This window comes from Natator depressus, chromosome 8, assembly GCF_965152275.1.
Source record: "Natator depressus isolate rNatDep1 chromosome 8, rNatDep2.hap1, whole genome shotgun sequence".
Taxonomy (NCBI): domain Eukaryota; kingdom Metazoa; phylum Chordata; order Testudines; family Cheloniidae; genus Natator; species Natator depressus.
The window spans coordinates 12,299,794-12,317,162 of record NC_134241.1 but is presented as its reverse complement, the minus strand read 5'-3'; the positions used below and the strand labels follow the sequence as shown (position 1 = coordinate 12,317,162).

Sequence of the window (17,369 nt, the reverse complement as noted above, 5' to 3'; positions counted from 1 at the left end):
CCTCTCTCTTTAAGAGTTTGTTCTTATTGTACCTCTGGCCAATGAAATCCATGCTCTTCAAATGCTGTGCTTCCAGGATGAATGAGTATGGAAGTGAGAAAGAGAATATTGGATTTTCTTAAAAGGCACTGAAGTAATTGGAATGATTGACATACTAACCTACAAGCCAACTACACCTCTCAACCCACCAGAAGGGAAAGCACAGTATCTAGGACACCTTGTGAATTCTGATGCTGCTCGGATTAGAGCTTGGCTATATCTTTCTGTTAAGTATATGCAACTCATTGAGTGGCAGAGGGTCCGGTGGAGGACCTGCAAAAGCCATGTTCTAGCTTATCTGAGGGAGGGCAGGTTGTCTTAGCACAACATCACCGACTGACATGTGGGAGATCAGTAAAATGAATGCTGTCAGTCCTAGCATAGCTGGTTTTATATTACCTTTAAACTTTAAAATGTCTTATTCAGGGGACTGCTAATAAGAGAGAGAACCTTCCACCTCTAGGTCACTGATCTGAATAGGACCCAGACTTGGAAGGATTGAAAGCTATTGCTATTCTGGTAGCTCTTCGGTAACCTGTGTGACGTGAGCCTATGGTCTCAGTCCAGTGCCTGCTGGACAGATGTCCACTATTCAGAGTCTGTTGTCTTCACTTGCCTCCTCCATTGATGATCTCATCAGAGAAATCAAAGCCTGTGAGAGAACAAGTCTCTCAAGAACATGTGGAAGGGCTGTTAGCAGAGCAGCACTGGGAAGCCTTCACTGCTGCTGCCTGGCATGATACAAACACGCTTGGGTATTCAGGCCTTTAATTAAACTACAGGGCATATCTCTAGGGGCAGAGCATCAGTACAAATCCGATAGATAGATAGATAGACAGATTTAAACCAGTTGTCGCTGATTGATTCATGTCTGCTTTTAATTGTTATGACAATATCCAGATGCCATGGCATTAAGCCACCCATATAAAAATGTGCAAGTATATGACTAAATACGGAAGTGTATTGGTGGGGTGCCCTTCCAGAGGAATATGTGGTATAGCTAATGCAATGTTTCTTGTGTTTGCACAGGCTTGCTATGGAATCCTAAAAGTTCCCCTTGGGAACTGGCTTTGTCGAACCTGTGCCCTTGGAGTTCAGCCAAAGTGTCTACTTTGCCCGAAGAGAGGGGGAGCTTTGAAACCCACCCGGAGTGGGACAAAATGGGTCCACGTTAGCTGTGCCTTATGGATCCCAGAAGTAAGACTTTATTCAACATGTTCTCCAGATGTGGGTGGGATGAGATTGGATGTGGATTGTGGTTGGTCTTAGCGTGCCCAGTACAGTCAACGACCCTGTACTATTTTCACTTGTTTCAAGCTTTCAGTAGTAAGGGGCAGGTAACTTGGACTGGCTTTTTCAAAGAAGCCTAATGGAATTAGGCACCCATATTCCTTTGAAACTACCTGAGCCTACTTATACATAAACCTTTGGAAACCAGAGCCCTGGTGATTTCCAGCACTGATCTCAGAACTTTCACTCATGTTCTGTGCAGCAGTTCCAAGCTGTTCTCATAAAGTCTGGGCAATATAAGAGCAAAGGTACCAAGGCATGGGATAGTGAACCAACAGCAGGTACCTACCATCCTGCTGTCTGTACCTACCCTTTCTGCTTGTATCCCCTGGGGAATGTCATTCTTGTTTATATTGCAGCTGCAGTGTTAATCTCACCACGTTACTGAGCAATCCTTTACCAGGAGGACTATATAATAGGGTTTTTTTATTACAGTGAACTGATAGATGACTTAGGTGCACGTACAGTGCATGCATACATGGCACTCTGCCTGATTGCAGCACATGTGTTCCTGCAAGGGAGGTGATTTGGAGCAATGGTTTAGTGGTATTTCCTAGTCCTTCAGCGTGGCATGCCAGCAGAACAGCATGGAGTCATACATGTACTGGCATCCACATTTAGTAGAAAAATAAAGAGTAACGTGAAGTAAGAGTACAATGTAGGTGGATACATAAGGAACAATACAGCAATGGGTATGTGGAATTCTTTAAAGAAGAGTTTAGGCTAAATTGCTTTGGGCTCAACTGTAAGCCCGGTTACCTGGCACGAGGGTGCATAAAGAGCTCTCTTATTCATCTGTGTGGCTTACCCCCATGTCAGAGCTTATGTGGGAAGGAGAGCAGCCACTGCCTGGGCTCCCATGCCACCTACTGCACAGTGTGTGGGGAGTGGGTGGTCGGGGGTGGGGAATAGATGGCACTTCAGATCCACGTGCCCCAAGCACGCCAGCTGAGGCCCAGGAGCCAGTGCAGGGGGAAGTTAGCTGCACCAGCACAAAGGCTGTGCCTCAGTTACTTCCCCCTGGAGAAAGGGAGCAGCAACAGATTGGGACGCTCAGGATCACGGTCGTGTGCCTGCCCCGCTCCTGAGGCAGCTCAGGTACATGCTGCCCCTCACGCAGGCTGGATTGTTAGGGGACAATCCAGCCCTGTTGCGCTCTGCCAAGGAGAGCAGACACACCCAGCCTCTAGCTGGGTTCGGTCACACTAAGCGCACATGCCAGTTCACCATCTATAACAACACACCAGAGAGGATTTAGCTCAGAGGTTGCATTTGGCCTTACCCTCCGTGTTCCTGCCATCTCGTTCATCTTCATAGCTGAGCTTTTGCAAATGATGGGTGATGGTAGAGACGGCTTTTAGAAAATCCTCCTCTCATTGTAGCCACCGCAGGGAATCAAGCTTTGCATTATCCCAGGGAAGATGCATGTAGTAAGTGGTACAAACACACGTACTCTGTGTCCTGACTAGGTTAGCATCGGATGCCCAGAAAAAATGGAACCCATTACAAAGATCTCGCATATCCCAGCAAGCAGATGGGCTTTGTCCTGCAGTCTCTGCAAGGAGTGCACTGGAACGTGTATTCAGGTATGTAACGCTGCTTAATGAAGCCCAGGGCCAGGTTTTGCTCTTGAGAGCCCTGTTCATGCACTGGAGGGAAGGATTTGTCGGTTAGTTTGGGAACAAGTTTTCTTAGTCACTGACAGGTAATAAAAGTAACAGCTGGGAGCACAAGAGCCAATCAGTTGCCACCAATTATTGTTGTTTGTAATGTTTTAATACATGAAATGCTGCAAATCAAAATAAGCCTTCTTTGTTCACCATGATGCCTGTGCCATAGTGACTCTGTAGTTACAAGGACTGACAGTGACACTGCTCTAATGTCAGAAGCCAGCTGTATTAATATTTCACATGCCAGTGGGGCTAGGAGTGAAACCTTTCTACCATTGGAAAGCCAGAAAATTTAGCTTTCTTTCCAGTGTTACAAGGAACTGCACTTGATTTGAGCCCTATCAGCTCACGAAATAGAATACTTAGAATGTATACATCCCTGTTTTTTACCTATTCTATAACACCTTAGTGGATCACAGCAAATATCCTATTCCCTACCCTTCCCACAGCAATGCTATATGGAAGGGACTACATGCTTTCATTTTGTCCTGTGGAAAAACACCCCTGTTACAAAAGGTTCTGCTAGGTCAGGGCACTGACCCCAGGAGATCCTGCTCTGACTGTAGGGGCAAATCCAGGTGCAGGGGGTTCTGACTGCAGCAGAACAGATGTGGGGGACCAGGGTTTGTGGAACCTTGCCAAGAGGACTGCACCACTGCCGTCCTCAGAGGCCAGTCCCCCATGGTTTGGTGTGGGGAGGGTAAACCAGGGGAAGAGCAGAAGGGCTGGTGGATTTGCTGCTGCACAACCTCATTAGCTATTGCTTCCCCCACCAAGCCACGGTGCAACCTCAGAGCTGCAGTAGCAGCCATGGAACAGCTCTCGGGTTCCATGAACTTGGTAAAAACTCCTTCCTCGGTACGTCCGTACATCAAGTCTAACTACGCAGTGCTGAGGTGGGATTTGGCCCTTAAACATCCGACATAGCAATGATACAAAAGTGTCAGAGAGTAACTAGCCGGTTGAGGAACAGTGGTATGTCTTAATAATAGAAAGAGCTGCAAGCCTCTGTGATGTTTATGCAACTGCAATGGTTTTAATACTTTAAAGAGAGCTATTTAAAAGCAATCCTTTTAGCTTGAAATGAGATTTCACCATATTTCTTTAAATCTCCAGCATTGACTCACTTCTTTTTTGATGGCTCTGGGTGGATCTGCTTATTCACCCTGCCAGATGGAGATATTGTGTCATAATGGCAACTGCTTTCAAAGAACGGAAGGGCAGCGAAAGGAGTCAAATAGACTTGGCAGCATCAAAAAGAATTCAGATTCTCTGAGACTTCATCCTCTTAGCGCAGGCATCACACGTTAGCTGTGAGAACCTTTGGATTGAACGGATTTGAATTAAAGGTCACCTGAAATGGAACACAGAGTTTTATTGTCTCGTGTGCTGACAACTCACAGGTTACAAGTCTTCATAAGATTGCCACTGGAGTGTTTGTCAGTGCCACCATAGCTCTTGCAGAACAGCGCTGCTGAAAGGAAAAGGAATGTGCAGACGGTGCCTTTATTGAAGGGCTTAAGGGATGAATAAGCAGCAGGTTCACCCGTAGCGGTAAATAAGCGTTGTATCCTCTACTCTCATCAGAGGAACAAAGGCCTGTGTTTGCAAAGCCCTTAGGTTTATGTAACGAATTTTTGATCAGTGCCTGTTTATACAGGTGGAATCTAACCATCTTTGTCACCACTACCATTTTGTGAGAGCTTTAAAGAGAAAAAAATCTGTTTGTTATAGTACTTAGGACCAGGAGAAGGTATTCAGGTGCCTAGCTCCCATTGATTGAAATGAAGATCTGGACCTTAGCGCTAACTTCTGAGGGTAGGAATGAGATAGTTAAGGTATGTGCAGGTCAGTTACAGATGAAGCATTAAAAGAAGCTAATTTCACAGGCTTGCAGTGTTAGCTTTTCTTAGTGGCCAGTTTGACCGGGTTTCACTGACCTGACAGAGTAAGACTCTGGAAGATAAATCATAGAATCATAGAATATCAGGGTTGGAAGGGACCTCAGGAGGTCATCTAGTCCAACCCCCTGCTCAAAGCAGGATCAATCTTCAACTAAATGAACTGTGTCTGGAGAAAAACTCCTTCATCTCGAACAAGGAAGGAGAGGAGGCCTTCTCAGTTTCATCGCTCTTCTCTCCTGATGCGTGGAAGCAGGATCACATTATAATAAATGGAGACTTCTTGTCCACAAATGTGTACACAGTTACTGCAGTTGCATGTGCAAATGGAGCAAATGTTCATGCAAATTGTAAGCTAGTCACCTAAGTCGGCTTGTGCACCTGCCTATGGAATTTGCATGTGCCCCCAGGCTCCATACGTCTAGAGAATTTGCCACACACAAGCTGGCAGTTGAATCATCAGCATAACGTTATGTAACAAAGGGGATGGTTTGGGAGGAACTTGTTTCCCCCTGGCTGATATTGCTTCATGCACATCACTATCTTCTCCTTGTTTTTACTTTTAAAAAATTGTGGGCCAGATCAAATCAGCATAGCTCCATAAAGCAATGCCAGTTCACACTAGCTGAGGATACAGCCCTGTCTGAGCAGTTTTCCAACTTTCTGTTCAGGGGAAATCATGACTTCATAGTGGTTCTTGTGGCTAGACGTGAGAATGTGCCAAAAAGAGTGCTGTATCCTCTTGGCATTTTCTTGTTTACATTGCTGAACCAAAAAACAAAGTATAAGGAAACATACTGATTACATATCCCGAAGGTACTGCAATTCCTGAGAATGCTGTGCACGCCAGCTTCCAAGACAGACTCAAGCCCCCATGGCAGGTCAAAACAGGGACTGGTGAAGCACTGGACCCTTATTGGCAGAGATTATCAGTGCCTCTTTGTGAGAGGGCTTGGTGCCAGTTCTCCATAGATTGGCAGCAGTTCAGCCTTCTGAAGACAACATCTCTTGATAGTACTGTCCTTTAACCTTCCTTCTTTGGGAAAGTGATTTTGAAGGTTGCAGGAAAGGAGCTGTGGTGTCATCTGCCATTTAGGTAGCTCCTTAACCCTTTTCAGTTTGGTTTTGGTTTGAGTATAGAATAAAACGTCACTGGTTTCATTAGTAGGTGGTAGTCGCCTGACAGTGGATAAAGATCAGGTGCCAAGAGACAGACCTGCTGACAGACACCTTGCTCTCAGACAGCTAGCTCCTTAACCCTTTTCAGTTTGGTTTTGGTTTGAGTATAGAATAAAGCGTCACTGGTTTCATTAGTAAGTGGTAGTCGCCTGACAGTGGACAAAGATCAGATGCCAAGAGACAGACCTGCTGCATGGGTAAGAGGCCAGTGTCTTTGCAGATTCTGCACCAAGCCAAACCCAGAATGCTAGGGAAAAATGAAGACCATTTGATCACTAAAGATTAACATCCATTTACTGGAGAACACAGCTATTTGTGGAAATGTATTTCTTAAAGTCTGCAGTAGCTAAGTCACTTAGTCCTGTTCTGGTCAAATAGAGAACCATGCAGTGTTGAAAACTTACAAAAACATTTTTTGGGGGAAATGGAAATGAGTCTGATGTGCACTGTCCAAGAGCCTAGCTGTGATGTTCTTCCCTCTGCGTCAATACTGAACCAATGCCCCAGCATCGTGCTGGGGCAGTTGTGATGCTGGAGATGCCCTCTTCCAGATGAGACCTAAAGCTGAGGTCCAGACCACTTGTGGTCACTAAAGATCCCATGGAGCTATTTGTAAGAATACAGCCTTGTCAACACTGTTGCCCTGACTGTATTTCAACTTTGGTAATTACATTCTCTTTCCCTAAATGCCCCCCTCAAGTTCCGCTGGATACTACATTTCCGTCACGTTCTGCCCTAAATCTGTTGTGTAGCACTGCTGTGAGCTGTTAAACAGCTGTTACATTCCATGGCTAGAGATGGCTGGAGTTCATTGGTGAGTGAAATATTCCCTGTCTCTCTACTCCACAAGAGTGGTCTGAAGACATATTAACAGCTCAAATTCATCTCTGGTGCAACTCCACTGGCTTCCCTGGACTTATATCTAGGGATGGACTTGGCCCGTCACCTCCAAAGTACTTGGAGATACTTGGATGAAAGGTGCTATACCAGGGTGGCCAAACTTACTGACCCTTTGTTGAGGTTCCTTCCCCACTCTGAACTCTAGGGTACAGATGTGGGGACGTGCATGAAAACCCCCTAAGCTTATTTTTACCAGCTTAGGTTAAAACTTCCCCAAGGTTAAAACTATTTTACCTTTTGCCCTTGGACTTTATTGCTGCCACCACCAAGCATCTAACAAATATATAACAGGGAAAGAGCCCGCTTGGAAACGTCTTTCCCCCCAAAATCCTCCCCAAACTCTATACCCCCTTTCCTGGGGAAGGCTTGATAAAAATCCTCACCAATTTGCATAGGCGAACACAGACCCAAACCCTTGGATCTTAAGAACAATGAAAAAGCAATCAGGTTCTTCAAAGAAGACTTTTAATTGAAGAAAAAGTAAAAGAATCACCTCTGTAAAATCAGGATGATAAATACCTTACAGGGTAATCAGATTCAAAACATAGAGAATCCCTCTAGGCAAAACCTTAAGTTACAAAAAGACTCAAAAACAGGAATATACATTCCATTCAGCACAGCTTATTTTATCAGCCATTTAAACAAAACAGAATCTAAAGCATATCTAGCTAGATTACTTACTAAGTTCTAAGACTTCATTCCTTTTCCGTTCCCGGCAAAAGCATCGCACACACAGAGAGAGCCTTTGTTTCTCCCCCACTCCAGCTTTGAAAGTATCTTGTCTCCTCATTGGTCATTTTGGTCAGGTGCCAGCGAGGTTATCCTAGCTTCTTAACCCTTTACGAGGTGAAAGGGTTTTTCCTCTGGCCAGGATGGATTTGAAGGTATTTACCCTTCCCTTTATATTTATGACACCCTCTGAGCCACATACAATAATCTTCAGAGGTTTGAGAGCCAGACGCACCTGCCAGGGCTTGGGGCTTTTGCCCTGTGGCAAGGTGATGCAGCTAGAGGCTTCAGCCCTGTGGGAAGCGCCTGCCTGGGCTTGGCCTTCAGCAAGAGCGGGGCTGAAGCCCCTAGACCCCCCTCCCTGCTAGGCAGAATCCCCTAGCCCCACCATCGCACTGCAAGGCAGAAGCCCCAAGTCCCTCATCCCCTCAGTTTGGTAGGTGGAGAGTGGGGTGGGGGGGCTCCGCGAGCCGCACTTTAACTGTGAAAGAGATGAATGTGACTGGCGAGCTGCAGTTTGGCCACCCCTGTGCTATGCAGTAGCATTATCATCACTATGTACTGTTACTGTCATAAGTATTGTGAGATCCAGTGTGCTACCCTAACTTCACTGCCTCAGCTCATTCCGCTTGCCAGACTGATGCCTCCCCAAGCACAGGCTCGTTCCATTGGCATTCTGTGCTCATGAATGATTTGATGGATCAATATGTTTTTATTGTCAGTTTGTGCAAGGTCCGTTGGTAGGTGCTGTGGATCAGGTACCTTTAATTGTTGCCCTGTCAGCTGAGCTTGCTAATTATTTTCTATTTGCATTTGGGACACAGTCTCTGACAACTGCTGCTTGCCATCTGTCAAAGGAGAAATCCAGGACAAGTGTCATTCGATTTGTTTTATTTCTAAGGTAGTGCAGATAATCTTTCCTGTGTAAAGGGCGCTCTGTAGGCTGTTGTTTTGGCAAAAGCCGCAGACACTTGAATAATGATATTAATACTGTTGGTGACGTAAATAGTCAGGAAGGAAGGCAACACTGATGCATCCATTTTTTTTTTTTAGTTTGAATGGTTCTGGGTGTGCACTTTCGTTATGGTACAGTAGCTATTGATGCACATAACAGCACAAAGGATCTTCCCAATGGTTTGGTTTAAAGTGCTCCCAGATGTTACTCCAATATAGATACAATTGACTACATCAGTAGCTAGATAGCTCAGTGCAGTAAAATAACCGTTTTGGCAACCAGACAAGAAAACTCAATCAAGGTAACTTACAGCTGGCAAAGCTGTCCAACCTTAAAGTTCCATTCGAGTCAGGAAAGTGACTCCATCGAATGACATTGTGTCACTTTCTTGTATTTATTCTGTCCCAGTGACTTTCACAGCAAGTGTATGCAGCTTAAGAACCAAAGGAAGATATGTTGGCTCTACCAAAAAAATCTGGGGTCTGATGATCAAGCTGTTATCTCTGTCCCTCCTAGCATCAGGAGAAATAAAGATTCTGTATTCAGAACTTTGCTGGCACTTCTGTCAGTGTATTAGGCAAACAAGACTCCCGCTCACTCTGCAGTAGCAACAGTGGTAGCCATCAAAACATCACCATTTACCAATGGCTACCACACAGTGGTATCTGATGTACTGGTGTTGTTTCTCAGTGTCGGTATAGGGAAATACCATAGTGTCTTAGTTAGCAGTGCTATGTGGTAACTGTGGGTAAATACTCACTTTTTAGTGGAATTTGCTTATTTTGATACACATTAACACAATTAGAAATGAGGTATCCACATATTTAAATCTGTTAAGAGGAGGAGACATGGATTCAAACATGGTTTGGATCATGGTTCAGATGGGCCCAGTAATCTCAATCTAATGCCTAGAGGGCATTTGTCCACATCCCGTGATGTCCCAACTCAGAGCTAGGTAAGTTCTGTGGTCTCTTTCCATCCTGAATGTGACCACAGGTACTGTGGCACAACTGGCAGCCCCTCTTCATCGGAGATGTATGCATAGAATTAATAGAGGGAGTGCTAAAGGTCAGGATGGAGGTGATCCAAAGCTGACTGAAGTCTCTGCAAATCTTTCCATTGATTTTAATGGGCTTTGGGAGAGATGTGTGAGAGGTTAACTTGGACACCACTTGCCTGCTCTATGCCTGGGTCTAGGTAGTCTCTTGCTTTCATAAGCACCGGCAAATTTATAAACAACATCAAGGGGAAATATCTAAAAACAGCAATGTTGAAAGCTCATGTGCTCTGTAACTTAATAACAGGGCAGGAATCCAAGACCGATGGGACAAAGAGGAAAAACAATAACGTTTTTGCAGTTTAAATACAACTGGAATTTTTTATTTTTGAAAATTAAAACTTACCCGAAACCTCACCAAAAATGTGCAACATCCTGTATTTTTGTCATCAGCCTTCAGGAAATATCATAGGTTTTAATGTGGTCATTCGTGCTGGAACTGCTCACTCCACTCCCCCCACCCCAGAATAATGTTATATAAACTGCTAAATGTGGTGTCTACAGTAATAAGCCCCTCAGAATGTCTCGTTATTGCCATTTAACTGGTCATTAGCAGCTGAAATAGACTGATTTCGTATGGATTATGGCTTAAATAATTACCTGACACTCTGAGCCATTAAAAATAGTTAATGAATAGAGCAGGGTTGGGGAGGAGAAAGTGCTGAAATGTGTACAGCCCACGTGTTAGCTGGGAGATGGGTTTGCTTCAATGTAAACTCGTAGTTTAGGTTTTGCTGCATGTGGAATCCAGACAGAGTAATTTAACTATGAGGGAATTCAGCAAAATTGTTTAAAATTCTAATTTAAAATAACTTTGGACAGCACGTTAATCCCTATACCGATTTTAATGTTCATTTTCACGTTGTCTGTTCTAAATAAGCTGGGGTTCCATTTTCTTTTCTTCTTTTTTTCCCAAGCTAATTAGAGGGAGTGGAATTTCAATAGGAGCTGCTTACTTATTAATGAAGGCACTGTGCTCCACGAGCGTTAGAAGCTCCCTAGATTCCTGTTTTACTCATGGACTGTGACCCCCTCTGTAGACTTCAGATAAAATTAGCAAGGCCATTTTTAGAGTTAAAGAAAAGGAAACTGAGGTAATTTAGAGAGAGAAATTACAATAAGAAATAAACTAATTCTCTATCGGGAGAGACTCATTTACCCAGCTACAGTCATTTGTCCATAATATTGGACCATAGTATTGACAAGAACAGTATTGCCTATCTTATTGGACGAACAATCAGAGCCTTATTTTTATAATAACCAAAAGAGAGGCCCGGATTATGTGGGGGGGCATCAGAAGGGCCGCAGGGATGAGACTGAAAGGAACCCAGTGGAGATAGCAGTTTAATGAAGATTCTTGTACTTGAAATTATGGTGACTAGCCGTACACACATGAGATTTGGGAAATATACTCATTTCTCAGTATGGGTGTCTAATCTTTGTACAATGTCAAGTTCTTATTGCTTTTCTCTGTCAAGCAGCTGGGTGCCCTGGAGTAACGTGCAAAGTCACTTATTGCATTACATACGGTAGGGTAATCCCTTTTATAGGCAGGCCAGGCTCACACATCTCGTCGTCCTGTTGTAATGGCCAAGTGCCGCTGTAGTCAGTGATGTCTTATGTACAGTGATTTAACAGGAGTGAGCACGTTTCCTCAGTGTGCCATGATGGGTGGTGAGTGAAATAACCTGGGTTCCCTGCTTTGTCTTTTCTCCAGTGTTCCATGCCCGCCTGCATCACTGCATTCCACGTCACTTGTGCTTTTGACCACAATCTGGACATGCGGACTATTTTAGCGGAGAACGATGAAGTGAAGTTCAAATCCTTCTGCCTTGAGCACAGCAGTGGGGCTACCAAACCTCCAGATGAGGCACGAGCAGAGGCAGACCAAGCCCAGTTGGACTTGGAAAAGGTCACACTGCGGAAACAGAAGCTCCAGCAGTTGGAAGAGGACTTCTATGAACTTGTAAAGCCCTCCGAGGTAGCAGAGAACCTCGACCTAACTGAATCTCTGGTGGATTTCGTTTATCAGTACTGGAAGCTGAAGAGGAAAGCGAATTGCAACAAGCCACTGCTGACACCAAAAACAGATGAAGTGGACAACTTGGCTCAGCAAGAGCAGGATGTGTTGTACCGACGCTTAAAGCTCTTCACACATCTCAGGCAAGACCTAGAGAGGGTGAGTACAACTTCTGGTTTAAGGACCTACTCTGTTGTTCTACCAGGGCTTCTTTAATATGGGGCAGGGTCTGCTGGAAGAAACTGTCTTCATGTCTTTTGACCTAGTTAGATTTCCTTGACAGTCACTTCCCTTCCACAGTTTATGTCCACAAAAAAGACCTCAGTCAGTTACACTTCTGCTCTGAGCTGCCTGTTTGTTATCACTGGCTAGAATTCTGCATAATATAGCTATATTACCAGAGCAGAACCCTCCAGTCATCCCACTTCTTATGTTCCCTATGTTTAAGTGTAGGTGTTCCTTTTAAAATATGAACAAAAGTTGTATGGACTTCCCGGGACAGTCCATTTCCTAGTGGACATATACATTCATCACAAAACCACCAGCACAATTGGGACAGTTCTTGGCAGTCTCAGCAGAGAGGTCAAAGACTGAATGTGCATGGAGTCCGGACTCTCCTCGCTTCTCCAGATGGGGTCCCCCCAGAACAGAGGAGAGGCATGCTGGCAGTGCAGCTGAAAACCAACACTGCAGCTACCCGTTTTGGGGACGAAAGTCCCAATCCTGCTCTCTTTGATCTCCAGGCGCGCAGGATTGGACCCAAAATAGAGGTTTCCAGTGTTGGCAATTCAGCACCTTCCACCAGCATGACATTCACATTAAAAACAGAAAGATAATTTACGTAGTGTCTAAAAACAAAACAATAAGGGCAGATAAAATGGTAGAAGTGAACTACAAGGCTGGTGGAACGAAGTCTTTCATGGCTTGGTCCAGCTGTCTCCATACGGGGAAATGGGCCACCTCCTCTGGGAGATCTCTGAATGGACAGAGCTTTATGTCACATGCCACCTGGGGTGTATCACATTAAACTCCGCTGAGGCAGGTTCACTGCCCGTCAGACCATCCCAGGTCCCCTTCACAGGCTGGTGGGCCCATTGTTTGACCTGCATGTTCTGTGTCTGACGTGAGTTTGTGGAGGAGAGGGAAAACCCTGAGGACTTTTGCCTGTTGGCTTTTTAAGGAAGAATCAATGTCAGCTAAGTTACAATAACAAACAGTTGTGACTGGTCTCTCGCAGTTAACATCGCCTGCTCTCCCCGGTGTGTCCGCTGCTTGCTCGGCTTGTGTATGCAGGCAGCAAAGGGATATTTATAAGAGACCTGCTTTCTGAAGAAACACCAGGCTGCTAGCACACTTAGCTTCTTGTAAATTTCACTTTAATGGCTGCATACAGGCACGCAGCTGACAGAAATAGTAGTGTCAGCAGAGACAGTATGAGCAGGGGGGCAAGGTGCTGGGACAGAGCAGGCAAAAACAGGAAGAGGAAGAAGCAGTACAACATGTGTAGTGAAATGACACAAAATTGGCAGGGGGGAGAGAGAAGGATGTCAAAGCACTGAATGGCTATTGCAAACCACTGTAACAGGAAGGAATAGTGCACAGGAATAGGGTCATAGAGTTATGGGAAAGGCCTATTAGAACATGGGGTCCATGCCTTGAAAGTACAGAATATAGGCCTTCATGGAGGACGTCTTAGATGCTATGCAGCTTACACAGCTGTGCCAAATTTAAGGTATGGGTTATGGGAGATTTATATGGTACTGAAGGGAAGCTGGACAGAGCTAGAGGGAAACTAGGACTTTGTTTCTTCTGCTACGGACCTTCCGTCCGCCCTCTATTCCACACTTCTCCTTGCTGGTGTGTAGAAGGACTGCCCACCTACAAAGTGCCAGCCCCTCTTCTCCTTCAGTCGGTGCAACCATCAGTGCTATTCACTCTGCCTGAATCACTCAGCAGTAGAAACAGCTGAGTTCAGCTGGGGATTAAACAGAGCGCACAGAACACTTGCGGGCCAGCCCTCAGCCGCAGTTTGGCCTGGTCTTTCAGGAGTGAGAGAGGGAAAGGAGCAGGTTGGCAGAGTGGCACAGTTTGTCCTGAGCACTTAAGGGGGCAGGTGGGATAGGAGGGAAGCAGGAAAAGGCATATTTTAGCTTGTGCTTTGATATTGCCATCTCTCTCAGGCTAAATAGGGATGGAGCTGGTCAGTCCTTGGATGGAAGACCTCCAAGGAAATTCCAGGGTGCAGCAGAAGGTGGTGCTGGTTATTTGGTAGGTGATGCTTCTTGGAGTGGGCCATGGTTGGGAGTGATGTCTTCCTTGTACATCCCTTTATCTACCTCACAAGGCTGTTGTGAGACTTAGTTAGTGTTTGTTTAGTACTTTGAGCTCCTCAGAAGAAAGGCCCAATAGAAGAGAAGATTATTAATTATTATTATTTTTAGGACAGGGAATGCGTTAGCCTTGCGCTAACCCTGCTCCCATCGCGTCCATTATGGCTTGGTGCATCAGGTGTAGCTCCATTACTAAGAATGGGATTTTAAATCAGGAACATTCAAAACATCTCAGAAATACTCTCCAGATGCTATTGCTTTCCAGGAACATTGGGCCCACAGATAAATCTTTGCCTAACTGATGTGAAAGCCCAATCATCCAGAAACGTATTACAGTTTAATGCAGCCTAAACTGAGCTACTTGCATGTGAAATTTAGACGCCAGATTTGATCACTCTGGTCTTTCTCTCTGCCTTTATGTGACTCACTTACAGACCGTTCTCCAGTTGGAAGCTCTAGTGGATGCTGAGCTGTCGTTTGAATCATGTGTCTTTTCTACGGAAATATCAATTCTTCTGTCTCCTTACGAATATTGCCAAAGTACATCTTCACCTACACTCTCTGTTCCTCCCTCCATTGTTCATGCCTGAACTGCCACGATGTTTAGATCAGTGATACACACTTTCTGCTGGGCTCCCTCAACCATCAACGGGATATGGCTGGTACAAAACCCTGCTGCCGAGGCTCAGACTGACATGAGGCAGGGCAACTTTAGGTGCCAGTCAGAGTCCTGAATACCATAGCAGGGCAGTAGCACTAATGTAGTTGAGTTTGAGAGGAGATTTCTGTTTAACGGCTAGTTTGTCTGCATGCTCTAAACTCCACATACATGTGCAGATGGTCTTGAAAACTGTTGTGCCTCTTCAGGATCTGGGGTAGGTTTAGTGGTGCAAATTTGGAGTAATTTGGCCCTGGGGTTTCTGAGATACTGAGGTCCTAAAGAAAGGACCTGAGAATAACATTTTCTACTTCTTGTAATGTTTTTTGCACACACTCAGGGCTCAAATTATTGCACTGATCTGCCCCAAACTGGTATCACCTGGTTGGGTTCAGTCTTAGCTGGTGCCCAACACCCACTGCTGCTTCAAAGAATTAAGATTTAAAAAGCTATTAGGTGTCCAAGATAGCTATGCCAAGTGGCTCGAGCGTTGGGCAATGTGCGACAAACTGTGTATGTGCCATGAGACTGGTGCCGTGGTGAGCAAAGGTGTGCACAGGCATGCTTGATCTCAGATGACATCAGGTAGAGATGTTCTTACCGGTAAGGTTGTTAGACCATGGCCTTTTTGTACTGGAAATCCATACAGAAGCATAGAGAGATAGACAAGACTAGGGAGAGTGGGCTAGAGAACCTTGGGATGTAGACTACATGACCTAATAAATATTTGTCATCACTTAACAGCTGTGATTCTAGCACTTTTAAGTTTCCTTTTCAGCAAATTTCCTCTACTGGAATGCCCACGTCTCTGTTCCCGGAATTCTAACAGGATTTTTTTTTTAACCTACTCCAAGTATTGGTCTGTTTAAATCAGCTTCAACAAAAAGCTCTACACTTCCAAGGGGGTCAGGTCGGCATCAGAGTTTGGCCAGGGAGGCAGGAGGGGTGTTGTTTAGTAGTGTAAATAGCAATCTCTAAGCAGAGGCAAATAATGTTTTCTTTCAAAACTACAATATCATAGAGGAAAGATACTGCCAAACATTTTGATACACAGGTTGCTGAAGGCAGTTGTTTCCCTCATAAAGAAATTTCAGTTTGATGTTTGCTTCAATCCAGAACAAAAAGAAGGGCACATATTAAAATATACAATGTATAAATCACTTCTTTATATTATAAAAAAAAAAAGAGCAGCTTTCCCTCCTACAGAGTAAGTGCTTCCCAGTTGTCCTGAGGTAACACCAAGGCCCCTAGATGTTTAGATAATCATGTATGAGTTTGTAGCTTACAAAGCAAGGGCCTGGCAGTAAAGCCCATCTCATCTCAATACCAGAAAGATGCAGTCATATTGGAGGGAGTTCAAATAAGAGCCACAGAATTGATGAAACGGCTGATTAAAGAGCTAAATATGAATAGCATGGCTAAGCAGTGAAAAAAAGAGGACTGGAAGACCACCTACAATCTGGGAAGGACACAAACGTGCCAAGGGAGGGAATAATTATTTTGGGGGCTGCAAGGGGATATCACTAGAAATAACAGAATCAAATTTAGAAAGGAAATAGGCTGAATATTGGGAAAATTTCCTGGCAGTGAGATCAATTACACTGCGGAATAGTTTTCCCAAGAGAAATAATGGATGCCTCACTGACTGGGACAAACTGTTAGAAAATGAACTGCGGGTAGCAATCATGCACTTGCAAGTGGATGGACTAGATAATTTAATAGGTCTTCTCCATTTCTGTGGTTCTGTTATCTCCCTCTATCCATATTTAACAATTTATTTTTAATATTGAAAAAAAATCATGCCATTAGCAAATGGCCATGATTGTCCTCCTGCATTCAGAGCCTTTGAAAAGCATAATAATTGTTTGAGCACAGGAGCTCTACATCTTTAATTACCTCACTTACAAGCAGTTGTTTTGTTTGTCTAGGCTGTTATTTACAATTCAGATCCTGGAAGCTCACTGTCAGTGTGAAAATTCATGGACATTAATTCATTGGTGAAGCTCGAGCAAATGCAGAGCATGGGGCAAATGTAAATTAAATACATGATGTCTCCCCGTTGTGAAGCTTTCAGAAAGAGCCTGCGACACACAAGACTGCTGTTTATAATTTTGGTAGCCACATTAGGGAAGGTTGGGGGAAAAAGATCAGGTTTGATGTGTCACTATTAGAGACACAAAGGCTCCTGAACACTTGCAGTCTAGGTAATCTGTGAATCATACGAAAGGTCTGGTAAGTGACTTGGATAGAGCAGATTGGGAGAAAGAAAGTATTTATTGATGTGTCAATACAAGTTATTGAAAATTTCCTTATGGCCAATTCACTTCGCTGTCAGTTCCTGGGAACTAACTTTTGCCTCCTAGTTTATTGCCTTCCTCTTGAGCCCCCATCTAGCTGTGGCTTTTGGAAAGTCCGGAGGCTCAGTAAACACTCAGTGTCAAGTCGGATTAGATGCCATTAGCATTTTCTGTTTTACTGCAGAGACAATACATTTCCTCTAAAAAATATTGACCCTCCCCCCAAGACACAGCCATGGAAACAGCGTCAGACTGTCACTCCAACCACAGATACTTCAGGCTGACAAAAACTGCAGTGATTACATTCAGCACAAGGCAAATGTTAGCTGGTATCACTTGGCAAC

The 17,369-nt window shown here is 44.5% G+C and overlaps 1 protein-coding gene across 2 annotated transcripts in view; it reads left to right on the top strand.

The window, feature by feature from the left end:
- The window catches only part of JADE2 (jade family PHD finger 2), a 158,725-nt gene that overhangs the window by 118,852 nt on the left and 22,504 nt on the right, over positions 1-17,369 (top strand). For both annotated transcript variants that reach the window (XM_074960444.1, XM_074960445.1), the window contains 3 exons: positions 1,069-1,236; positions 2,799-2,915; positions 11,438-11,899. In XM_074960444.1, the coding sequence (XP_074816545.1) occupies positions 1,069-1,236; positions 2,799-2,915; positions 11,438-11,899 (747 nt within the window). The remainder of the gene's footprint in view (positions 1-1,068; positions 1,237-2,798; positions 2,916-11,437; positions 11,900-17,369) is intronic.